Genomic DNA, 27,607 nt, shown 5'->3' with positions numbered 1-27,607 from the left:
ACACCATGGAGTATTATTCTGCATTAAAAAATGACAAAATCATGGAATTTGCAGGGAAATGGATGGCACTAGAACAGATTATGCTTAGTGAAGCTAGCCAATCCCTAAAAAACAAATACCAGATGTCTTCTTTGATATAATGAGAGCAACTAAGAATAGAGTAGGGAGGAAGAGCAGGAAGAAAATATTAACATTAAACAGAGACACGAGGTGGGAGGGAAAGGGAGAGAAAAGGGGAATTGCATGGAAATGGAAAGAGACTCTCATTGTTATAAAAAAACTACATATAAGAGGTTATGAGGGGAAAGGGGGAAAAAAAACAAGGAGAGAAACGAATTACAGTAGACGGGATAAAAAGAGAAATGGGGGGGGGATAGTAGAGGATAGGAAAGATAGCAGAATACAACAGTTACTAGTATGGCATTATGTAAAAATGTGTATGTGTAACCGATGTGATTCTGCAATCTGTATTTGGGGTAAAAATGGGAGTTCATAACTCACTTGAAACTAATGTTTGAAATATGATATGTCAAGAGCCTTGTAATGATTTGAACAACCAATAAAAAAAAGGTAATTATATAAAGAGATATTGTGTTAATTAATTTGATCATAACATTCAGTTCACTAAGCAAATACATATGAAACATCACACTGTACACCTTAAACATATACAATTTCAATGAATTAAAAAAAATATCTCCACTTTCATTGGAATTGAAGTCAAATGATGAAATAACTATATCTTGTTATGTTTTGGATGTGGAGTATCTCCCAAAAGCTCAGGTGTAAGACAATGCAGGAAGGTTCAGAGGAGAAATGATTGGGTTATAAGATTCTTAACCCATATATATATAGTGAGTGGACTATCTCTCTACCCCCTGATTACCATGTAAGCTGCTTCCACCTGCCACATTTTTCCACCATGATGTTCTGCCTCACCTTGAGCCCTGAGGGATGGAGTCAGCTCTCCAAGGACTTAGACCTCTGAAACAGTGAACCTCCAAATAAACTTTTCCTCCTTTAAAATTGTTCTAGCCAGATTTTTTAGTTACTGTGGTGAAAAATCTGAGTAAAATATATTTCTACTCAGTAACCAGACTGTGTGAGATGTTGTTGGGAATGAAAAATGGGGAGGTGAAGATTCTAAACTTGAGAACTACCTATTCAGGTAACCAAGGCTTGAATGAAACAACTTTACAGTTAACAGGGAGAAGAGGATCAGTAGGACAGGATATTTAATATCTCATATTTTTTGTAAACTCTTTAATCTATGTCTATACAAAAAAAGAAACACCCAATAATCTTTCAGAAGACACAACAAAAAAAAAGACATGAAACAAAAAAATTATTGTGAACTTACATTTTCCATGTAGAAAAGAACATGGTCATGTTTTATTTCAGTCTTCATTACTTGGACATTGTTCTCAAGCTTAGAAGAAAGTGGCAGGGAAGATGAGTTAGATATTAGAACTCAGAGGGAAGCATTCCCAAATTGTATGTTCATGTTGTTATTTTGTTAGGTTATTATTTATGAGGTCTTTATATAAGCACACATAGGAACCAAACAAATATACTATGAGCCATGGAGGGGAAATGACTGTGAATTGCTCCAAATTGAAAACATCATCCCTCTAGTTATGTTACAGCAAAAATACAAATGTGGACTCTAAAGAGGATGTTTAAGTTAAAAATTACATGGATTTGTTTGCTAACCAATGGTTTATTTCATCTATTTACAAGGATCATTTTCTCTGTACCAAAAGATTGTATTTCAACTGTTTACCTCTTGAATAGATGTCAGGATGGGAGTAAATCCTGATAGCATCTTTACATCCACAAGGACCATAATGGAGTTATTGTGAATTCCGGTATATCTTAAATTTAAAAACAAGGACAACATTAGTTTAGACATCAGTTTAGAAATGTGACTTAATTCATAGTAAAGGGGGAAGATAGATAAATACTGATAGGCTAAAAGTCTGGAGGAAAGGCAAAAGCTAAAGAAGAAAGACCTTAGAAAATTTATCCTCAAACATCTGAAAATTGGTACAACCAGAGTAATAATAGATGAAATGATACAAACCAACATAAGCTAGAACTTAAAAAAAAGTATCTAGATCTAAACTCTCCCCAAATACTGCTCTTAAGTTCACCTGAGATCTCAATGTCAAAACTTATAAGTAAAGCTTATACACTTATATTACATATACTCATGCTAACCTTAGATTGGCACAACATGTAGAAGAGATCTTAGTTTAAAGGACAGTATTCTGGTACACATATGCCCTCACATTTTCTAGATCTGTTTCTGCCTCTGTAAAGCATTAATGTGACATAAAGTTAAGAGTTCCACAATGTATTTAGTCCATGATTGTGGTGTTCAAGGGATTTTTCATTTAGAAATCCTAGGTGCACTCTCCCCAAATAAATTTTCTTGACATTAACTTATGATAAAACTCTCTAGTGTCTATAAATCATATTTGAATTCAAGATGACTTTTTTCCATTCTAAAAAGTAGAAATCTAATATTTAGCTCTTCTAGGTATAAAATAAAATTTGTGGAATTTCCACTGTAGGGCCACCTATACCTGTCTTGAGAAGAAAATACACTGTATCCATTGTACCAAACTAAAAGTAATTACATACACACACACACACACACACACACACACACACACACACACACACACCAAATAAATAAAAGCATTGCTGTTAATATCAGCATGGTGAAATATTCTATTTATATTTGCACAGAGTACAAACTGTACTTGCATAATCTTAGCTCTGATTTAGGTAAAGATGTACTAAATGGTGGTGTCTATACACAAAGCTGGCAAGTGAGTGTGCTGCAGAACTATCACCACCACCACCAGGTGAACTTATCACAGGTAGCATCATTTATATTTTGTTATTTCTCTTCTGTTTAATTATTTTGTATATATTTCTCTCCAACCTGGGAGCTAACATCAAAATGCAACACTTACTTGAAGGTCACTGTAAGATCAAAATTAGCCTGGAATATATCTGAGGAGTTATTCTTTACTATGTCCAAGGAAAGGGAAAATCCAGAAGCTTCCTTAGGGAGTGGCACATTATACTTGAGGGTTGCCTAGAAAGGATGACATATCATGAGAAAATTCATCCTGTATTAAGAATGGAAGGAACTGTTCTCTAAGCCTATTATTAATGCATTTTATACACTTATCATCAAGGAATCAGGTTTAGTTTTCATCAGACATAGAATTTTAAAAAATATTTTGTAGTTGTAGATGGATCTTTTATTTTATTTATTTATTTTTATGTGGTTCTAAGGATCTAACCCAGTGCCTCACACATGCTAAGCAAATGCTCTACCAGTGAGCTATAGCCACAGCCCCCAGACATAAAATTTTTAACAACAAAATTTATTGAAGATAGAATACTTTCTAATGACAATATTCCTCAAGAAACTTTTGCTAGCCAGCTAGACTTAACAGTGAGTACACTAAAAAGAACCAACAAAATAAAAAAGAAATATTCATAACCATAAATAATCAAATAAAGGCAAATTTAAATTACAATATATTTGCTTCTCATAGCCAAAAGACTAACAAAACTAGAAGGCTAGATGACACCACCGTTTATGAACCTGGGTGAGTCTCTAGACTCATGTAGAGACTGCTGATATATTTTAGTTAAAATAAAGATTAATAATTAATAATTTAGTTAAATAAAGATAAATGTCCTATAATTCTGAATATTTTTTCCACAGTATGCCTCCCAGAGAACTTACTGACATGTAGACAAACTGTTATATATTTTTTATTAATATGTCACAGCATCTTATGCATGATTAGAAATTGGAGTTGGGTTTATATCATTGGAAGACTGAAAATTGGAACCATTACAATGTATTGAGTACTAGAAACTTAATTAGAGCAAATTATATTCCTTGGTTTTATTATCATGTCAAAATGAACCCTAATGGTATATATAGCTAAAATGAACTCATAAAAAGTGAGTAATTCTTTGTAAAATAACTTGTATTTTCTGCTATTAATTAGAAAACATGTATGAGAGCAAGAATAGAGATATCACAGAACAATACAAAATGGCAAAATAACTCTTCATATACAATTGAACAATTGGTCTGATACCAGTTAATTGGTAAACATTTTTCTATGTCTTCTTAGGTTGATTTCTATTACCTGGATAAATGTGCAGCCATATCCTTCCACATCTACTGTGTATTGTCCATGTGCTTTTGATAGTTCTAAACGTTGAACCAGGAGGCGGTTATCATTGTTGATCTGGAAAATCTCATTGGACTGTTCACTTCTAAAGGTGACGGTGTTTTGATCACTAGAGAAGGTTAATTTCATGTAGCGAGTTATGGCAAGAAGGCAGACTATGGTGTCCTGCACAGAAATAGTACAAGCAATGACCCAAGTTCTGTTATGAGGCAATATTAGTCATCATTTGTGAATCTTCAATCAATTCATATAAATATCCCTAAAACAGTCAACAGAACATCAAGAAGCAATATCCTGAACAATACAAAAATATATTTACTTGTATAAGTAATTGCCATTTGACAGTCTTCAAGAAAACTTAATTTGATTTTAGTTTTCTAAAAGGTTTTAAATGATATTTAATATAATAGATATAATTTTATTTATATATAATCTCTGCCTAAGGTTTTAATGACACACTGAAACTAAAATAGGAGGGAAATGAACATTTTTCGTGTATAAATAAATCATATTTCCTTGAAGTTTCATTTTTTTTCCGCTAGGGAAAGAAAGAAATCATTATTTTTATGGTTATGGATTTCTCCTGTTTTCCACTCTTATCATTTACTTTTTTCAATGTTTAGAGCACAGAATTAGAAAGAAATCATTTTTCTTCATAGGTATATACTTTGACTACAGGGTCATCAGATATCTAATGTACTGAGATTCTGATGCTTGTAGTAGAAATTATTTCTAGACGTGCATTCTACTTTTACTGCTTAAATTGAAGCTGTAAACTAGTGTAAATTCCTACATATGGAGCCTCATTTTATTCATTTGTTTATACAGACTTCCTAATAGAGTATCTGATGTACAATAACTGTCCCATAAATAATTGTTGACTAAGATGATTTATATATTATCTAATGTTCTTTATCTTAGAAGGTAAATTTTGGTGAATATCTTTGCTATCTAGATTCTTATGGCATATCACCTTCTGCATTTTTGTTATAAATAGCAGACCCACATCAATCACCTGGCTGGAAGAGAAGCCACCATGGGAGTTCATCTGTTGAGCCAGCCACTGCACAATCTTACTAGCATAGCTGAGGTCCTGAGTTTTCCAGGAAATGACAGCCAACAGCACATAGCAAGTCTTCTCATTGTCCCCAGAAAGTGCCCAAGGAGTAGAGGATGGGGATTCTTCTGTGTTGGGTTTCTTTTCTCTTTCCCAATATATCACATTATCTGAGAAAAAGGATGAATTTTCACATAGTCTGACAAACAAGTTCCTATGAACTTATAGATAAGGAGGGGGAAAAATTCCATTTTGGGCCTCTGTTATGAGTTGAGTTATGCCTCATTAAAATTCGTCTACTGAAGTCTTAACTCCTGGGACCTCAGAATGTGATTGAATATGAGATCTTTGAAGAGGTAAAGTTCAAATGAGTTCATTAGGGTGGGATTAAATTTAATCTGATGTTCTTATAAGAAATTTGGAGACATAGAAGGAATTCCAGGAATTCTTATACTCAAAGGAAAAAACAGGTGAAGACAGGGAGGAGATGCCCAGTTAAAGTAAAAAAAATTATACCTATTGACTTTTTCATCTTAGACTTCTGCTCTTCAGAACTGTGAGTAAATAATTTTATGTTGTTTAAGTCACTGTGGTCTTTTGTTTAATAGCTCTAGAAAAATAATATAACTCCAAAGAGCAACTATGTAAGGGCAAAAGTGGTATGTGCTTAAGTTTCATAAGTAGGGATTATTGATGTATTTCAGTGGTACATTACTAGCCAAGCATGCATGGGGCCCTGAATTTCCTCTCAAGAACTGCTAAAACTAAACCAAAACCAAAATAAAACAATAAAACAGAAGAAGATACTGTATATAACATGGTTTCTGTGCCTGGTTTACATTACTACACTCATTTGAGAGGAATCTAACAGAAAAGAGAAAGAGGGGGAATCTAAAACACACAGTATTCTTTAAAGAAAAAGGGAAACAGTTGAATTTCTTAAGAGGAGTAGGAACATTCTAGTGAAGACAGGGTTAGGAAATGATTGTGTATTAAGTTACATCATGTTGTTGTAAAGATCATCTCCTAGAGAAAAATTGAATGTTATGACTTACTTGTTTTTATAGCAGATTGATCCAGGATCTGGAATAAGGCTTCCACTTTCTCTTCTTTTCCAGCTAATGCAAAAGCGTAAGCTAGGATTGCCTGGGTATAGCCATTAGAGACACCGCTTTCCAATGCCTCCTCTAAGCAAAAGAGCCCATTGCGCAGAACAGGAAACTAGTGAGGAAAAACATATTTTAAAATGATTCTCAACATTGTATAAGCTTGCTGGATATTTAAACTAGTCATTGTTCATTATATATAAATTATTATATATTATGATATATAATATGTGTGTAATCTTTAAAAAATATTTTGCATATAAACTCATTCATATGTACTTAAAAGTAATATTCTTCAAAAGTATCACTGAAATACATTTGTAATGTTATTATTACTATGTGAGAAACAAAATTTAGGTAATAAGAATATGGCAGTTTCCCTCCAAGAATTTTGAACCACTCTTAATCTAGAGTCTATTTAATGTGCATTCAGATGCTGAAACTGGAAGTTGATGGGAATTCATACAGTGGAACTGAGCCCAGCTTCAAGGAGCGCTTCAACGATATATGCAGTGAGTAAAATGTCCTCTTCATCGCCACCCTAAAAAGGACAACAGTGAGTCACATAAGACAGTAGACAACCAAAAACCAGCTATTCTTCTGCAGTGAAACTAAGTGGAAATAAATACCAGGACAAATATCCTTTTTTCATAAAATACTTGAACACATGCAATTGTGTGTGTGTGTGTGTGTGTGTGTGTGTGTGTGTGCATGTGTGCATGCACGCACAATGCTGGTGATCAAACCCAAGGGTTCATATGCTAGGCAAGTGTTCTACCACTAAGCTATAACCTCAAACCAAAACATGTAAAAACTTTAAACTTGCTAATTAATATCCATTCTATCTGAACAGGAATCAAGTAAGATCCAACTTAATGATTAAATAAAACTTAACAATTTTAAATATATTTAATGCATATCTGATATTTATGTGGCCTGGTATTAAGCAGGAACTCCAAGAAACTCATATGACTCTATTTGACACTATTTGGTATTAATTTGAAAAGAGCAAATAAAGAATTTGTAATAGGGTAAAATATAAAGTCACTGAAAACTCTATGCAAAATTATTAGGAGGTAACAGTTATCAGGTAGAGTCTTACAATGTAAAACTAAAAAAAAAATCAAAAAACTATAAATCAAGTAATTTGCAATTCACTGTGTATAAAAGTTCCCTAAGAAACTCAAGCATTAAATAAGCTAGCATCCACACAAGAGATTATAATTTAAAACTCAGAAATATGAATTGTAATGGGTGCTCAGGGAAATAAGTTGTAATGGGTATTGTAGTCATTCGGATGCAAATAGCATTCAGACTGGCATTTGAGTTCCAATGATCTAATACAAAACTCTCATTTTATCTAAGAAAAAAGAAATATTTTTTCTTCAGAAAAGTAATATTTCTGAAGAACAAAGTTTTCAAGGTGCAAATAATAGCTCAGGGTGGACACCAAAGTAAGATGTGATTAGCAGTACATTTAAATTATAGTTAAGTGGTATCACCATTCTTCTGCCACGTTTTTATTTTTCTCTTGCATCTTTCTTTCTCATAATCTACCCCCGCCACACACACACACATACACTTAATTGCAGTCATCCCTATGTATCCATGGGGAATTGGTTCCAGGATGCACTGCAGATACCGAAAAATAAACAAACAAACAAACAAAAACCAAAAAACCCTGGATGCCCAGGTTCTGTATAATGTAAATCATCTCTAAAATATCTACAATACCTAATATGATATAATTGCTATACTAAATAGCTCTACATTGCTATAAATAGCTCTTATATTGTTTGGGGAATAATGACATGGGAAAAAGTTAGTACATGTTCAATACAGAAGTAATCCTTCATCCCACTCCAAAGACTTTTAATCCTAGGCTGGTTGAATCCACACATGTGGAGCTCTTGGATACAGAGGGCCAGCTATACTGCATAGAGAATGGATTGGGTAAGATCACACAAATAGAAGCAGTGATAAGTAGCATATCCAATAAGAAGAAAGATGTGGAGAAGGTGGTTTAAAAGAGAACACTAAAAAGTCATTGATTTTTCTACATAGAAACAATAACTCTTCTCCTAAGTGTCTTGGAATAACTTAAAGACGGTAATATAAAATAAACTGTATTAAAGTTAAATACCAGGTTGGGAATATAGCTCAGTTGGTAGAGTGCTTGTCTTGCATGTACAGTTCCTTGGGTTCAATTCCAAGGACCATTAAAAAAAAAAAGAAAAAGTTAAATATCATTAAGTGAAGTAGACCAGGTACCCTCACCAAAAGACCCTGACCATAATTAAGCTTCTACTTTTGTCAGAAAGATTTTTACAAATAGTATCAGCAAAATGTCTGTAAAGGGAATTGTGGTTTGAAGCTTCCTCTTTCTTGTAAAAAGCCAGGTTTGCACACAAAAGGTATGACAAAGTTAGAGTCTAGCTTGTGACACAAAAGTGTATTTCTCTGTTTTCTTGGTAAAAACTTTAAAACCTCTGTCTGGCCTAAAGAGTACTTTCTGAGAACTCAAAATAAAAAAGTTATTTTATGTAGACTTCCACAAAAATGTAAAACACCAATGTATAAAGTTCAAAGAATTTTGAACTGGGTATTGATGAACCCGTCCTAATTCCATTTTAAGATTGGGAGCCATCTCATCACAAAATCCTGAAAAGTTAATTTCTCTTTTACTATAAATTACTGTGATTTCTAAACTTGTTTGGAATTCCTGCCCATGCCTTGAACTCACCAATGCCTGGTTTTCCCTGCCCAGGAAACAACCCTCTCTATAAAACCTTAGTGGTGCCTCATAAATCCTGACTCCCCCTGACCAGATAACAGATCTTTCTGAAATCTCAACATGCCTCATAAATTCTGATGTTGGGATCTGAATTTACTCCCTACCTTGAAATATCATGCCTTGTAGATCACTAACCTACTATCTGTCTTTATATTATGTTTGTTAAAATCCTGTTATCTGTAAGTTCTCATGCACCTACCTTTGCAACTTTTTGTGCTATACAACCTCGTTCCTGGAGAGCTGGGGGCTGGTTTCCAGCCTGTGTTAGGGAAGACAGCTGCTGATCAGGTCCCTTTGTGTACACAAATACAAGCTTGCTTTAATTTGATTAAAAATTGGAGTTGGTGGTCTTTTCTTTGTGTTGGGATTCAACAGGTATAAAGTTCCAAGAATTTCTAGACTCTTGGTCTAGAGGAGAATTCAGGCATGAGTCATACTCTTGACTGGCCAGCTACAGCCAATAAACCTGCTTCCTGAAAATTCATTGGGTGTCCAGACTCTTCTATCCTATTTTATAAGGAGTTACTATTCATCCATATTTTGTAATGTTTAAATTTATAGTCCTCACTCCAAAAGTAAGAGTGGTTATTAGTAATGTTACAGAGGAAAAGCCCAGGAAATTTTTTTAGGAGCTATTAGGTTATGCTAACATATCAGGGTAGGAGATTTCAAGCATCCAAAGGGAAACAAAGTTTAGAAGAGACACATGATGGGGAAGAGATGGATAGCTATCTTCAAAGAACAGAAATATGATGGAAGGAAGATTGCTTAGTGATTTACCTAAATGTGGGCAGGAAAGGGCAAAAAGTGAGTCCTTCCAAGGACACACTTCACCTCATTTACATTATAGGTATTTGACCATTTCATACTTCCTTGAGAGGGTATTAGAATAGTCTTCCTCATTGAAACAATGATAATTACTCAACACTGTCCCCTGAGATTTCTTGATTCCATGAATAGGTACAAATTTACATTTCTCATACTCTCAAAGCTCTCCCTTTCCTTTAAAATATTCTTTGGCTCCAAATTTATTGAGATTTGCTCTCTAAGTTTTCTTCTCTTCCTCTTTATCCTCTTTTCAATTTGTTTACAGGAAAGGATTGACAATGGAAGGACTAAGGACTTAATAATGTATGCAAAATTTGGGAAGAGTTGTATCCTGGCTATGGTTAAACGTGCATACAACAGGAACCATGCTGTTGACCAGGACATCACAGGCCTATGACTACAGACCATTCAGAAGGCATAACATTACCCCCACCAAGTGATCTTATTCCAGATACAATAGGCCAGAGGTAAGAGAAGGGACAGGTAGGCAGAGGAACAAGGAATGTCTCTGCTATTAGTTCCTCACCTTTTTGTTGAGCAGCTTGTCATCATTTTCAAAGCAGCCATTGCTTTTCTGTTTGCTTGAAAGCCAGATTAAACTCTGCTTTTGAACTGTTTCATCAATAAATACATATTCTTTCATTTTCTCCAATGTCTTAAAAGTAAGGACAGTGAGCCTGTAATGTGGACGGCCAAAGCAAAAGTTGGACAAAGACAGAAATGATGATGTCAGCCCCCCAGCCAACTCATCACTGTTGTTTCCTTTGGGTGATGGGTGCGTTCACCTTGTCTAATATTGAGGGCAACCAATGTTGATTGATAGTGGCTATTTCTTTGGTGTTAGTAAAATATTATGAAAAATAATCTGTATAAGTTAGAGCAGGTAATTTTTAGCCTGTTTAAGTTCAAAGGTCTTGCTATACAGTCTGTTAGATTATATGTACATAGAGACAAAACTGCTGTCATCAGGATCACTTTCTTAAATCTAAATGGAATGCCGAGAAATGTAGAGTAGAATGTGCCATGTTCCATGAAGTTAACCAACTGTACAAGTGCGGAGATTGTCATGAAATGATCAAGCTGTTAAGCAAATTATATGAGACTACAGGCAAATTGTCACATGAGAATTAGAATGATCAAACAATTTGGTTTTATCTGATTCTTCTCTGTAAATTCACTTTGAAATCTACTTTGCTGGAAAAACTACACTGAACTCAATCCTCCCTTACCTCCTTTTAAGCCCTCCTCAGATAATTCCTATATTATAGAAAATAAAATTGTTGTCTCACCATATGCTTCCTTTCCGATTCCACTGCCAAAACAAACTATATGAACCATCAGAGTTTCTAAAAGACAACTGCTTTTGATAACCTAAAATACAATGTAGTAGGAAATTATTTTTTAGACAAAAATTACTAGAATGATGAATACTTCTGATTTTAATTTCTCACAGTTGGATACTCTATCCATATGGGGAATAAATAACTTCTTTCCTATGCATTTTTATGGCAAATAAGTCTCCTGGGAAAAGTGCCTAGCTTAATAACTGTCTCATCATTTTGCTTACTAATTCATACTTTTCCCTTAAAGATGATTTTACTTTATTTAGTTTAACCTTTCTGAAAACAAGGTAAAACAAAGCCATTATGCTCTTGGATTTTTCCTTTATAGCACATGCTTCCTTAATATCACATTAGATGCCCCTTTCTACATACAAATCTAAATACTACAATTAAACACAACTGAAAAGCAAATCCAGGAGATGAAATATAAATCATTTACATCTATTATTAACAACAACAATAAACAAGGTAATCTGTCAAAACATTTGGCATTAAAATAGATTAATTTATAATTTGAATCTTTACAGCACTAAATTATGAAGCTAAATGCCCACACAAATTTTGAAGTCAAAGAGAAAACATACCTAAGACTCAGACTGGCTAGATTCAGGTTCACTTTTGCTCCATCAGACAAGTGTATAATTAAGCTTTATGACTTCTTGATGTTATTAGCAATCAATTTGACTAACTATGGGCAGAAATTACCTAAGTCATCTTACCATTAGATAAGAGAAAGAAAGTTTTAGATTTAAATTCCTCTGTTAATTGTTCAGTAAATTTCAGGTAGTCAAGGACATAGGTATTAGAAGATAGAAGGGCAATATTCTGCTCTCCAGATTCATAAGGCACTTGGACAAGATTATCCAGATTCTGCTTTGCAACTCCTAGAATGTCACCTGTGGAAACAAGAAAAACAGAAAGTCCTATTAATTATTCTTGACATCTCAGCATGAATAGCCAAAGATTAAAAAGGCATGGGGAAGAGCTAGGATTGTGGCTCATCAGAAGAGTGCTTGCCTAGCTCGTGCAAGGCCCTGGGTTTGATCCTCAGCACCACATATAAATAAATAAAATATTGTGTCCAACTACAACTAAAAATAAATATTAAAAAAGGCATAGGGGAATTAGAAAATCACTTTGAATTTAAAATGTAGAAACAAGGAAAATTTTATAAAGTAATTCCAGGTAGATGGATATGAAGAGAAGTGCTATGGTTTATTTATGTGGTATCCCCCAAAGCTCCTGTGTTAATACAGGAGTATTCAGAGGCAAGATGATTGGCTTATGAGCTGTAACCTAATCAGTCCATGTTAGTTTAAAGAGACTGGTAAATGTAGGCAGGTAAAGCATACATGGAGGAGGTATGTCCCTGGAAATGTGCCCTGGCAGGATGCATTTGTCATGTCTTCCTTTCCCCTCTTCAAAACTCTCTGGTTCTGCTACTATGAAGTGAGCCTAATTCTTCCACCATAACTTCCACCATGATGTTCTGCCTCACCCATAGCAATGAAATCAGTGGTCTATAGACTGAAACCTCTCAAACTGTGAGCTCCAAATAAACTTTTCCTCTAAGTTGTACTTGGTTAAGTATTTTAGCCATGGTGACAAAAAACTGACAACACAGATAGAATTAAAGGGATTTCTGCTGTGAAAAATATTTCAGAAAATCTCTTTAACCAGAGAAAATAGGAAGTTAGGAAAGCGTGTTTTGCCTGTTTGTTTTGGAGAAACTGATCCTATGAAGTATAAACTGTAATCTTTCTCTCTCCAAAAGGTGTTAATGATAGACAAGAACTTTTCCTTTTATAAAACAGATTTCTCCTTCTACTAGAAAATCCCAGCACCACTGATCATCTGCCAGAACTAATGTTTCTTGGCAACACATGGTTTGGGAATGGTATTATAATCCTTTTAGATCCCCTATGGAAACAAACAAGGGAAGACCTAAACAATAATTTCTTCTAACTGATAGCTTAGGAAAATCTCTCCGTTCTATTATTTTAGGAAATTTGCCTCAACCAAGATTGTCAAATATCATGAAACAAAATTTAATCTATTTACCCACAACAGTGACAAAGGCTCTGGCTGAGCCTTCTATTACATCATTTGGCAGGTCCAAAACTATATCCTCAGAGGCTCTGGCACCTAAAAAGAAAACATCCATAAAAAATAATATAAAGACTTCTTTTCATAAGTAATAGATTTTAGAAACACATTAGAAACCGATTTCATTATTTATTTTCATTTTACAAATTGCTTGTTATATGAAATTAAATCGAGGGTTTGATCTAGTTTAGATAGCAATATCTTCAGAAGATGCTATATTTCTATGTTTTTTAGTAGTACCCATTTGGCAAGAGTTTAGTGCCTAAACCATATTTCAGTAAAAAGTAAAGAGGCAAAAAGTAAAGATGCAAAAACTTCTGAATAAGGTATTTAAAACAGTCCATATAAAAAGTACAGCTTGAAGATTCTGGTTAAATATTAAAATCTGATCACCATTATCCAGGTAAAATAGTACTCCTCAGGCCCATAAAGAAGGCAATTGAGGATTAGTGATATATTTATGTATTATTTGATCCTAAGAGTACAAAAGCAAAGGTTATATTATGTGCTATGTAAACATAATCCTGATTTCTCAATGACCAAAACCGTGTGACAATCATAATAAAAAGGAGTCAAAAAACAGGTTGAGGAAGAACAATGCCACAGGTGAATTAAAAAACTGCATAAATATATATATATATATATATATATACATATATATTGTTTGCTAAATTTATATAATAAACTGACCCAATTGATAAATTTTCTTTAGGACTAATTCACCACCTAAAATAACTTCTTACCTTTTGTACAGATAAGGAAACTCTGGGTCATTTCCTTTTCAACACCTTCCGGCTATCAAAGAATAAACAAAAGGAAACACAAGATAATGAGTATGCATCATCTTTCCACAAAGGAAAGCAGTAAATCATTGTCTCGCTTAGGCCTGGCTGGTAATGTCTACCTTTTCAGATCTGTTCATTGTCCCCTTCACACATCTCTAAATGTCACTGTATATTAGCTCTACTCTTTTGGACTCTGTTCTTATTGGATGAACAAGGACAACTTTGTGTCATTGGATGACACTCTATACTCCTCTGATCCCGTCCTGCATCTCCAGCAGGCAGATGAGTGTTTTATAGAATAGAGACATGCTTAGAAATGTGGTATCAACTTTTATTTAGGATGACAGGAACTGCTCAGGAGTGTAGGGCAAGTAGATTTGTCTTCTGGATTTGAGAATCAGTTGAAAAAGAGAGGGGAGGGGTATAGGTACATAGAAAGCATGATAAGTCAGGAATGAATTTAAAAAAATTACAAAGTCTGTAGGTTTCACTATCCTGGTTAAGGTATTAATTAAAAAAAAGACATTTATATTTTAACTCATTTAAAATGGACCATTTTCTATCAAAAGTAACTTTGCTCAATTAACTCTTTTCAAGAAGAATGTCTTTTCTTATTTAGCCTCTTCGAGACAGTATCTATTTCTTATTAGAAAGAGCTTGATAGTTTTAAGGTACACACCTCTACTAATAAGCTTCTGACCACAGTGTCTTTCCAGTTGAGATTTTGCTGCTCAGTTGCTGGGCAGGCGCTGTTTGGTTTGGACTCGGCAATCACAGTGATATTCACTTTACCTAGAAAATATTCCCAAATATAATTTAAGTCTACCATCAGCTCCTTGCACAATGAGAAAGTGTTAGAATCTTTGAATCATATCTTAGAGTAGATGATTATCATATTACTGTTCAGAGCAAATTAACTGGCTTCTTCCATTGCCTGGAAAAGATAACGTGGTAAATTTTGTTTCACCCATCTCAAAATCCTATATGAAAATATTTATAAATAAATTTCAAAGTAAAAATTTTGAAGACTTTGCATAGGCTAAAAATTGACAAAGTTTAAATATTGTGTAAAAAATAATCCAAGGCACATTAATATCAGCAAACAAAAATGATCTTATAAATATACTCTTTGCTGCTATAATAATAATAATAATACAATGAATATGAAACAGGAAATTTAAAAAAAAATTCTTGCTACCTCTAAAAAATTACTCATAATTAGTATTATGCACCTCATATCTAGAATTTTTACTGTGATTTTTAGCTTTCACCCTTCCTTATATCTTCAACAAGATACTTCTAAATTTAGTTTCCTATGCTATAGATAACACACACCCTGAGACAAAAGCCTTTTCAGTGTTCGGTCTTCACTCAAGTGTTCAGTGTCTTTGATATCTTGTCACATATTTAGTAAATTCCAAGAAATGTTCAAGAAATTCCAATAATTGGTCATTGTGATTGAAACAATTTTTATATTAATGACATTTTGAATAAATGATGGGTGTTGAAAAGAAAAAAATAAGGCACATTAATGAATGAAAACGTGATCTTTATTTATGATATGATGTGTGGACTTGTCATGTTATAGAAATTAACATTTATATTGTGCTTTTGTATTTTAATTTTTTTTGATGGAACTGGAGATTGAACCCAGGAGTGTTCTACCTCTTAGCTACATCCTTGGCCCCTTTTAAAAATTTTCCTTGAATTTGCAATCCTTCTGCCTTAGCCTCCTAAGTAACTGGGATTAGAGGCATATACTCACCTACCCAGCAACATTTATGTTGTATTTTAATAACATATATGTATGCAAGTGAATGGAATTTTGCTCTATATATTAGCAATCAGAAATTAGATAAGAATAGAGTTTTTAAAAATATTTTTTAGTTGTCAATGAATCTCTATTTTATTTATTTATATGCAGTGCTGAGACTCAAACACAGTGCCTCACACATGCTAGGTAAGTGCTCCACCACTAAGCTACAACCCCAGCCCAAGAATAGAGTTTTAATGCAGAATAATGAAAGAAAAAAATAGAAAATATTTATCTAGAGAATTTAAGGAAAACAGATTACTGAAAAGGCTTGTTTCTCATGGAAGATTGGCAGGAATATACAGCTACTGACCCAATTTCTTAGGTATAAGAGTCCAGAGGTATGTTTTCTTCTCTCCAGCCTGGATAATCTCACTGCCATTGCTTTTCAGGGTGTTTTTGTTGGCTTCATAATTCTGAGATGCTTCTAGTTGAACAGATACCTAAAAAAGGACCAAGACAGTGATTCATTAACTTAAATACTGTAATGTTATTATCCCATCTTTCTTCTTATACAATTCAGCTTTATTGATTTTGTTTTGTTTTGGTTTGTTTTGGTTTGAACTCATGATCCTCCTGCCTCAGCCTCCTAAGCCATTGGGATTACAGGTGTACACCACCATGCCCAGCTGACTTTGTTTTAAGTTAGCAAAATTAAAAGATAACAAATGACTCTTCTTGTAAGAAGATAAATATCGAGAAATGTGCAAAATTATGAAATGCTATACTCAATACATTATACAAATCATTGCTGTGAGTTAAGGCAATTGCTTTTGTTTGAGGAATGTGGAACCAAGTGTATTCCTTTATAGTATCATTTTGCATTAGAGAGTATAGACAATACACTGATGTTGAAGGAGAATATTAAGAAACTTTTAGTTTTGTTAGATTTTGGTTTCCATATAAAAGAGAATAACTTACCTCTATACAAGTATTCAGGTAACTGAAGACATTGATGATCAAATCACACTGCTCATTTTGAACAACTGAAAAGGGGGCAACGATTTCAACAAAGAAAGATTGGAAAGCTTCCAAGGAGACTGTTGATGAAATACCAAATCCAGCATCACCATTCACACAGAAGGCATTTGCCACCCATTGGGTTATGGTATCAGGGATGAGGAATGAAAGATTTGCAGAACCTGAGGAACTGCAAGGAATGATGATTACCAAAACACATTCCTTGAACTAAAACCTGAATTCAGTGCAGAGTAAGCAGAAGCATATTGATTTAAGGTTAAAAAACAATGAGTTGTAGTGCTTGGAAAGGTCATTAGATAAAAATCTTGAGAGCTAGATTTCTATAAAACTTAACCTTAGAAAGATTATATTCTTTAAACAGCACATTAGTTTTTTTTTAAGAGAATCAGCTTACATCTATCTGAATGAAATTTATAGAAGAGAAATCTTTGGTGAAAAAAAAATCTAGAAGAAAAGACAAAAAAATGATTGGTATTTATAAGTGAATGATATTTTACAAATATGGTACAGTTATAAATATCCAGGAGCATAAGCTAATGAATAAAAAGAAAAACAAAACAGAAATAAAGATACACAAAGAAAACTGTTAAAAACTCACTCAACACTGACAAGATCCCATATCCATGTCTCAGGAAAGTTTGTTCTTACTGTTTCAATTATAACCTGTTCCGCATAGTTGACATCTGCTGTGAACTCAACAGCTAGGAGAGAGAGAGAGAGAGAGAGAGAGAGAGAGAGAGAGAGAGAGAGAGAGAGAGAGAGAGAGAGAGAGGGAGGGAGGAAAGAGATAATGAATTATTTAGAGAGAATAAAAATATGTGAAGTACACATGCCCAAAGTGACTTTAGTGTGTGTGAAGCAACACAGAGAATATTGCTCCTGGGACTCATTGTTGATAAAGGGAAATCTCAATCTATCAACATTTTGAGATTTGAACCTCTACATTAGAAGCAATAACAAATAAAAAAGAATAAGACTACATTTTTCTTCCACAGTCAAATTTAGAGAAAGTAATGTCTGCTGACTTAATTAAGTTTCTCATCTGACATACCAATGCCTGTCAATTTCACTAGCTAACATTAGCTTTGCTAAAATTCATAAACAGCACATTAGTTTTTTTAACATTTAACTAACATTTACATAATTTCATAAACTCTGACATTAGTATTTATAATTCTCAAGAACAGGTTTTTAGCTTTGTGGTCTGTAGACAGTATCTCACATACTTTAACAGTGTTGTTTCCCGAATAAGCGCTATTGTTAACCTGCACAATACCTTATCCTAGTGTTTTTCTTGTCTGTTTTGAAGGATGAAAACTCGTCATTCTTGATTTGTTCCTAGCAACTCCATTGTAGGTCTTCTATTATGTACTGTTTCCCCATTGATACCCTGACACATGACTTAATTGTAATACTTAGTCTGATGCCTCTTCAGTCTCATCTTTCAACTTAAACTCTATCTTGAGCCCCAGACTTATTTCTTGTGGATACTTTACAGGCATTTGAAACATAACTGGTCCCAAAGTAAATTCATTATGTATCCCTCTGCTTCTCTCCATTTACCCAAGTCAGAATTATCTTTGATCCCTACCTACCCTGCATTTTTCAGTACTCATCAACCTACAAACGTCATCTATTTACAACTTGAAAATAACTTATAGACATGTAAGTTGTTTATTTCTAAATTTCTACTGCCTTTTGATAGTAATCCAAAGCCACCACTGTCTTTCACCTGAATTTACTAACATTTACATAATTTCATAAACTCTTAAGCAGTCTACATCCTAATCCCCTTTTCCTCACAGCTTCCATAGAGATCATTTAAAAACACATAGTACATTGTCTGCTTAAAGCTTGTTAATGGTGTATTGAATTAGAATGGATTCTAAACTCTTTAAATGCCCTGCAAGGTTTTCATGATCTGTTTGCTTATCATTCTTGCTTCAGCTGGGCTTGAGCTCTTGCCTTGGGCTCACCTTCTGCTATATTCTCAAGCAGGTCTTCTTAACTCATCTTTTATAGTAGTTCCCTTTTTATTTGAAATATCATTCTCTTTTTTGTGATACTATGTCATCTGTCTTTCAGGTCTCGGTATATTATTCCCCTAGGAGAACTTCATAGGATCTTGAGAAATTTAGGTTTCGTCTATTCAAAGTTATATATTTCTATTTAATGCACTATTCCCCAGTGTTTGTAAATACCTTGTTAATTGTCATAATTCCCTCTTAGAAGAAAAGTTCCAGAGAAGCAGAGATTAAGTCAGTGTATTTACAGCATACACTCAGTACTCAGATTCAATAAATATTTATAGAGTGAATTAATAAATGAATGATTAAGAGAGAAAGTATTTAAAAGAATAGCTTTGGGTTTCCATATATTTGAATTATAGATAAAGAAAAGTTTAGATATTCTGATAAAGATCACTAAATATGGTTTAATCCATTAGTAAGAGTAGACATCTTGACCAGACTTCAAAGTGGTTTCAACTTTTAGAATTTATAAGGCCTCTTACATACTCATTGAACCTACCCTTACATAAAGTCTTCAGGCCCTTAATTTTCCTCAGGTGAAACTTCCAATACCCATTTCCAGAATCAGCCCCACTTTAATCACTAGACTAATCTCCATGTGAGGACAGAGGGATTTAAGGAATGCTATTCAAGTCCTCTCAGATGCATTGGAAATACAGCTTTGATTTCATTTCTATTATGGTGAACTTGTTCTATTTTGCTTCCCTGAATATATTTCTATATTAGAAATCTGCATATTAATCATCCAAGATTATTTCCTGGTTTTGTACTTATAGTCCTTCTAACTGGAAATGGACTGGTATTGGAACACATATCTCTGAAACCAGCTCTATGGCTATCTAGGAATTAAAATATCTCTGCCTTCAGAACATGAGACTGACATAGATAGACAAGGTTGATAACCCTTTAGCCTGACTAACCAAAAGAGGGAAAAGACCCAAATAAACAAAATCTGTCATGAAAAATGATACCACCCAATCCTTCTAAAATCTGGAGGATTATTAGAAATTATTTTAAAAAGTTATACTTTAATAAACTAGAAAATCCAGAAGATATTGACAAATGTCTAAGCATATATGATTTATCCAAATTGAACCAGGAGGTTATAGAAAACCTAAACAGACTAATATAAAGCAATAAGTTTGAAGCAGCAATTAAAAGCCTTTCAACAAAGAAAAGCCCAGGACTAGCTGCATTTTCAGCTGAGTTGTATCAGGCTTTTAAAAATGAACTAATGTTGGGGCTGGGGATGTGGCTCAAGCGGTAGCGCGCTCGCCTCGCATGCGTGCGGCCCAGGTTCGATCCTCAGCACCACATACCAACAAAGATGTTGTGTCTGCCGAGAACTAAAAAATAAATATTAAAAATTCTATCTCTCTCTCTCTCTCTCCTCTCTCACTCTCTCTTAAAATAAATAAATAAATAAATAAAAATGAACTAATGCCAATACTTCTCAAATTATTCCATGTTGAAAAGAAGGGAATATTGCCAAATTCATTCTATGAAACTAGTTTCACCCTGATACCCCAAACAGACAAAGACATATCAATAAAAGAAAACTTCAGACCAATATGACTGATGAACATACATACAAAAATCCTTGATAAAATATTAGCAAACTACATTCAATAACATAGTAAGAAGATAATATAACACGATAAAGTGGATTTCATCCCAGGGATACTAGGTTGGTTCAACATACATAAATCAATAAATTTAATTTATCATTTAAATAGAGTTAAGGACAAGAATCAACAGGGGATTCTCCAACAGGGGATTAATATCCAGAATATAGAAAGAACTCAAAAAATTTAACACACACACAAAAAATAAAAACCCAAATGACCCAATTAATAAATGAGCAAAAGAACAAAGCAAAAACTTCTCCAAATAATACATAGAAAATGGCCAATATGAAAGGGATGGAAATAGACAGAACTGGGGTCTGAAGTGGAAGAAATTATATTCCATGAACATGTGATTATGTCAAAATAACCTCAATATATGTATAACTATAATGAACTAATTAAAAAATAAACTAAAATAAAATACCTTCTGCCTTTGACTCTGTACTTTGTTTTCTCTATATAATAAAGGTATGATGGCCACATAAGGGATCTCATTCTCCTCTGTCATACTCATTTACAATGACTATCCTCTTACACATTACCACACACTGCTTGATCCTATACACTTCTTTTGTTCTACCAATAAAAATAAAATTCCTCTCATATCTAAAGACAATTATTCCTTATAGCCCCCAAAATATGTATAACTATAATGAACTAATAAAAATAAGCTAAAATAAAATACCTTCTGCCTTTGACTCTGCACTTTGTTCTCTCTACATAATAAAGGTATGATGGCCACATAAGGGATCTCATTCTCCTCTGTCATACTCATTTATAATGACTATCCTCTTACACATCACCACACACTGCTTGATCCTTAACACTTCTTTTGTTCTACCAATAAAAATAAAATTCCTCTCATATCTAAAGACAATTATTCCCTATAGCCAGAAAAATAATATTTCTGGCCTATCTAATTCTGCTTACTGAACCTTAGGATGTCTAGTTGTAGCCCAAAATATTAAAATTTACACTTAAATTCCAAATTTTCTGTGGTTTTATCCCCAATACACCTAACTTTAAGAGTCATTATGAATATCCCCCAACACAAAATTCTAGATTACGCACATGCACTTCTAGCTGGAGCATTTTGCATCAATGCATACTCTCCTCTTTTTAGATAGACAGGCCTAGGGAATGGCAGATTATTGTCCTCTGAACATATTTCTGGTTTCCGGTAATGGAGATTGGTAAAGGCTTTCAGACCCATGTCCTTTTAAAGAAACAAACAGAAAAAAAAGAAAAGAAAGAAAGAAAAGAAACAAACAAAAAGTTCATTCCTTTCATGTAATACATACAAAAGGCTTATAGTATTGTAGTAATAAATAGATCTTAAATAAGCATATTTTCTGTGCTAGCAAGAGTATGGGATCATTCAGTGTCACCACTCTATTTGACTTAGAGAAAACTCCTAATTTATAGGAAAAATGATAATAATTATTATTTTTATGTGTTACTATTTTGCTAAATGTTATACATCATTCTTCAATATTACTCATGAAATCAACACTAGCTAATTAACAGAAAAAGCACCCCCCACACACATACACACAATGGACACTGAGTAAATTGAAGAGTTGGGACTTGAGCTAACGTCTGTCTGATTCAATAGCCCTGTTCTTATACAACTGTGATTCTATTATACACATCCTTTCATACAACCCTCAGCATAGCTATTTTGTAGCCTAGGTATATATGGAATCCAGACTATATTTTAGCCTCTTGATTTGACTTTTTCTGCATAATATTTTTTGAGTGATATATTTGGGTGACTATCTTATTACTTCTAACCTGAAGCTTTATAATTTCAGCAAAATATTTTCAACAGAAAAGAGAAAACTCAAAAAATAATGTCTCATTTTATATAAAACAAGTTTGGAATATTGTATTAGCAAATTACTGAAACTAAATCTCAAATTAGGTGAGAAACAATTAAACAGGCATTATGAATACTAAAATTAAAATTGAGATGAAATATTTTGTAAAATCTTCAATGGTCTTACCCTGACAATATCATAGATGTCTCCATCTCCATAGTTGTTTATAGGCATATAATACAAACCATTGTAGAACATATTCTTCTGAGGAATGCAAGGGTTCACCTTGCCATCATCTAGGTTGAGATCATGGTAGAAATAACCATATGGTTCTACGTTTGGAAGCAGGTTGTACACCTGTGTGGAAAAGCATATGTTTCTAAGTGGTTTAAATCACACCTATTATAACAACAAAATTGAAAAATTTTGTGTCATAATCATTTACTATTTTCCTCTTCTTTAAGAACAAAGGACTAATATTTAATCTGATTTTTTTAGTTGACTTATTATTTCAAAATAAGAAACCAACTTTATTTTAGGCAGTCAACATCATATTCACAAAAATTTTCCACCCTAGTGTAGAATTTTGGAGAGTATGAAAGAGTTTGTTGAGATCTAGCTATTGATTAATCCAAAGCTTAATAAAGAATTCATTATTCTTATTAATAATGCTAAGTCTATTTCCAGGTCCAGAGGATAATATTAACTGCTTGATTCTAAATCTTCTCATTTAGCTTCATAAGAAAATACAAAATTTAAAAAAGAGAAAGTAATAATATCCTTGACTTATATCATTAACATGACTTAGACACAGAAAAATTCTATGATCTTCCAATTGTTAGTGGAAAATGAGAGCTCCTAATGACATTAAACATTTGAGGGTGCATAGAACTGAAGAGGGAAAGTTTGAGAGAATCATGAATAAAAGAAAATGACATGGAAATTAGAAGAAACACATTGAATCAACTCAAAATAAAGCCCAACATTTGTCCTGGAAAATAATTTAATCAAGAGAGGTGGGGTACTGACTATTGCAGCCAGGGCAAATAAGGAGGAAAGGATGTAATGGGATAACATTAAGGATACTGAAGAAACAAAAGAAGAATTTTTCATTAAAAAATATTTTTGGCAGGGCACAGTGACACACCTTGTAATCCAAGAGGCTTGGGAAACTGAGGCAGGAGGATCCCAAGTTCAAGGTCAGCCTCAGAAACTTAATGAGGCCCTAAGCAACTCAGTGAGAACCTGTCTCTAAATAAAATATAAAAATGGGCTAGGGATATGGCTCAGTGGATAAGCACCTATGTATTCAATCCTGGGTACAAAAAAAAATAAAGTATTTTTGTGAAATAACATAAAAAGTATTTTCACCTATGAACACTATCTATAAAAGCTAAGAATTAGAAAAAAAACAACTCCATATAAAATTACTAGAAGAGAAATAAAAACTGCAAATCAAAACATTTCAGCTGATGAAACATCTCTACTCAAGTAATTAAGTAAATAAATAAATAGAGAAAAGCCATCTCCAAACATGTCAGTATAAATGAAATGTTCCCATGCTGGCATTTGGATATTTTAAAACACTGTGAATAAGAAATTTAATATAGAATAAAAATGGTGAAACAAAAAATAATAATAATAATTTAATGAACTCCAAACTAGATGAAATAAACAAAAATATCAAATGCAGGTATGAAAGTACAAAAGACCTCAAGAGAAAATGATCACAAGAAAACTTTAAAGGCAGTTTTGGAGAAAAATAAAAGAATGAATTAAAACAGGTCAAAGGAAACATGGTTACATTGCAAAGCAGACAAAGTAGTTGTACTACATGGATGGAATCTTTCAAGAAAGGGAAAAATAAAAATTTTAATGTTTAAATTATAATTCAAGATGAAATTTTAGAAATAAAAAATGTAGACTATATATTCCATGGTTCTACTGGTAAAGCTTCAACCAAATAATAAATATTGAGGTATATTTTACTTGAACTACTAGATTTTAAGTATTTAGAGGAATAAACCTTCAAAGCCTTCAGAGAAAAAGGTCAAATAACCTAGGACAAAAAATAAATTAGGCTGAAGTCAGAATTCTTAAATAAAGTATTCAAAGCAAGGCAATATTGGAGCTGTAATTCCAAGTAATGTAATATATGAGCCAAGACTTTAATGTACAAGTCACTGTCATCATGTGTGAAGAAGTCTTTAGAAAATAAATTTGGAATATAAAGTCTTTTAGGGAATTCTAAGCCTATATGACCTTCTGAGGAAACCAGTAGAGAATAAGCTTTATGTAATCATGAGGTAATAGGGAAATTGGTAAACCATTACAGATAAGAGGACAAAGTCAGAATTTAAGCATTATATGTTCAAACAAGAAAAAGAAGCAACTATAAAATGAGACAAAAGTTGGTACCAAAACAGGCGGGTGGACCAATGGTACAGAATAGAGGACACAGAAACCAATCCACAAAACTACAACTATCTTATATTTGATAAAGGGGCTAAAAGCATGCAATGGAGGAAGGATAGCATCTTCAACAAATGGTGCTGGGAAAACTGGAAATCCATATGCAACAAAATGAAACTGAATCCCTTTCGTCATGCACAAAAGTTAACTCAAAATGGATCAAGGAGCTTGATATCAAATCAGAGACACGGCGTTTGATAGAAGAAAAAGTTGGCTACGATCTACATACTGTGGGGTCAGGCTGCAAATTCCTCAATAGGACACTCATAGCACAAGAGTTAATAACTAGAATCAATAAATGGGACTTACTCAAACTAAAAAGTTTTTTCTCAGCAAAAGAAACAATAAGAGAGGTAAATAGGGAGCCTACATCCTGGGAACAAATCTTTACTCCTCACACTTCAGATAGAGCCCTAATATCCAGAGTATACAAAGAACTCAAAAAATTAGACAATAAGATAACAAATAACCCAATCAACAAATGGGCCAAGGACCTGAAGAGACACTTCTCAGAAGAGGACATACAATCAATCAACAAGTACATGAAAAAATGCTCACTATCGCTAGTAGTCAGAGAAATGCAAATCAAAACCACTCTAAGATACCATCTCACTCCAGTAAGGTTGGCAGCCATGATGAAGTCAAACAACAACAAGTGCTGGAGAGGATTCGGGGAAAAGGGTACACTTGTTCATTGTTGGTGGGACTGCAAATTGGTGCAGCCAATTTGGAAAGCAGTATGGAGATTTCTTGGAAAGCTGGGAATGGAACCACCATTTGACTCAGCTATTCCCCTTCTCAGTCTATTCCCTAAAGACCTAAAAAGAGCATGCTACAGGGACACTGCTACATCGATGTTCATAGCAGCACAATTCACAATAGCAAGACTGTGGAACCTACCTAGATGCCCTTCAATAGACGAATGGATAAAAAAATGTGGCATTTATACACAATGGAGTATTACTCTGCATTAAAAAATGACAAAATCATAGAATTTGGATGGCACTAGAGCAGATTATGCTAAGTGAAGCTAGCCAATCCCTAAAAAACAAATGCCAAATATCTTCTTTGATATAAGGAGAGTAACTAAGAACAGAGTAGGGACAAAGAGCATGAGAAGAAGATTAACATTAAACAGGGATGAGAGGTGGGAGGGAAAGGGAGAGAGAAGGGAAATTGCATGGAAATGGAAGGAGACCCTCAGGGTTATACAAAATTACATACAAGAGGAAATGAGGGGAAAGGGAAAAATAATACAAGGGGGAGAAATGAATTACAGTAGAGGAGGTAGAGAGAGAAGAGGGGAGGGGAGGAGAGGAGAGGGGGGATAGTAGAGGATAGGAAAGGCAGCAGGATACAACAGACACTAGTATGGCAATATGTAAATCAATGGAAGTGTAACTGATGTGATTCTGCAATCTGTATACGGGGTAAAAATGGGAGTTCATAACCCACTTGAATCAAAGTGTGAAATATGATATATCAAGAACTATGTAATGTTTTGAACAACCAACAATAAAAATAAAAAAAAATGAGACAAAAGGCAAAGAAAAGCAGAAACTAGAATAAGATTATTGACTGTAGAGTAGATAATAGGTATAAGTCAAGAATACTTCTTAAAAATAACTAGCTATGGTGACTCATGCCTGTATTCCCAGTGGCTCATGCCTTGGAAGGCCAAGACAGAAGGATCTTGAGTTCAAAGCCAGCCTCAGCAATGGCAAGGTGCTAAGCAACGCAGTGAGACCCTGTCTCTAAATAAAATACAAAATAGGGCTGGAGATGTGGCTCAGTGGTTGAGTGCCCCTGAGTTCAATCCCTATTACCACCCCCTCAAAAAAAAAAATCACTAAATTTCAAGGTTAAACAAGAAGTGTGAGACTCTGGGTTTGATCTCCACTACTACAAAAGGAAAGAAAAAAAGTTTAAGCAAGAAAAAAGTGAGATTACGGTATTATAAAATATAACCACTAACACAAAATTTTGATCTAACATAAATACCAAAAAGAAAAAGAAAAAAGAAAAAAAGATATCTATAACAAAGTACAAAAAACAATAATGATTTAACAGTAATTATAACAAAAATAATGATAGAATTCAAGTCTAAATATATAAATCAATATCAATACAAGTGAAAAAAACTTAATTCTCCTTCAAAAACAAATTTTTTAAAAAAGAAAAAGCAAAACCCAAAGATATATTTTATACAAAAAACAATGAAGCACAAAATTTCAGTATTTCAAAGAACAAAGTTAAATTTAAAGGGCAGATAAATAAAAATAATGAGTCAGTGGTTGCAGTCCTCCTAATATCAGAAAAAAAATAGAATTAAGGCCAAAATGTTTCAAGTAAAACAGAGAATTGTGATTTATATTGTGAAAAGCTGCAATTCATAATAAAGCTTCAACAATTATGAATACCTGTGTCCCATGTAATAAAGCAAAACTACAGACAGAGAAAAATTTGAAAACAATACTAACAGGGTATTATTACATACTACTTTCAGTATAAGACAGGCTAAGTGAATTTAAGAAAATAGGCAAGAATAAAAAAATCTAAATAATCAGATTTAAGGGTACAAAATAAGATAACAGAAATTATACCTTCTGAAC

General features: G+C 33.5%; 1 protein-coding gene across 1 annotated transcript in view; it reads right to left on the bottom strand.

The window, feature by feature from the left end:
- Positions 1–27,607, bottom strand: part of LOC101957600 (ovostatin homolog 2-like) — a 55,520-nt gene that overhangs the window by 8,679 nt on the left and 19,234 nt on the right. Inside the window, exons 16-33 of the mRNA XM_078015267.1 lie at positions 22,710–22,880; positions 21,775–21,919; positions 17,644–17,746; positions 16,986–17,214; positions 16,378–16,507; positions 14,931–15,043; positions 14,203–14,261; positions 13,422–13,498; positions 12,080–12,256; positions 11,307–11,388; positions 10,544–10,694; positions 6,862–6,936; positions 6,345–6,510; positions 5,248–5,459; positions 4,188–4,397; positions 2,985–3,109; positions 1,784–1,874; positions 1,361–1,429 (exon numbers count right to left, since the gene is read on the bottom strand). Coding sequence (XP_077871393.1) covers positions 1,361–1,429; positions 1,784–1,874; positions 2,985–3,109; positions 4,188–4,397; positions 5,248–5,459; positions 6,345–6,510; positions 6,862–6,936; positions 10,544–10,694; positions 11,307–11,388; positions 12,080–12,256; positions 13,422–13,498; positions 14,203–14,261; positions 14,931–15,043; positions 16,378–16,507; positions 16,986–17,214; positions 17,644–17,746; positions 21,775–21,919; positions 22,710–22,880 — 2,385 coding nt within the window. The remainder of the gene's footprint in view (positions 1–1,360; positions 1,430–1,783; positions 1,875–2,984; positions 3,110–4,187; positions 4,398–5,247; positions 5,460–6,344; positions 6,511–6,861; positions 6,937–10,543; positions 10,695–11,306; positions 11,389–12,079; positions 12,257–13,421; positions 13,499–14,202; positions 14,262–14,930; positions 15,044–16,377; positions 16,508–16,985; positions 17,215–17,643; positions 17,747–21,774; positions 21,920–22,709; positions 22,881–27,607) is intronic.

Source organism: Ictidomys tridecemlineatus, chromosome 6, assembly GCF_052094955.1.
Source record: "Ictidomys tridecemlineatus isolate mIctTri1 chromosome 6, mIctTri1.hap1, whole genome shotgun sequence".
Lineage (NCBI taxonomy): Eukaryota > Metazoa > Chordata > Mammalia > Rodentia > Sciuridae > Ictidomys > Ictidomys tridecemlineatus.
This window is presented reverse-complemented; position numbering and strand designations above follow the sequence as displayed.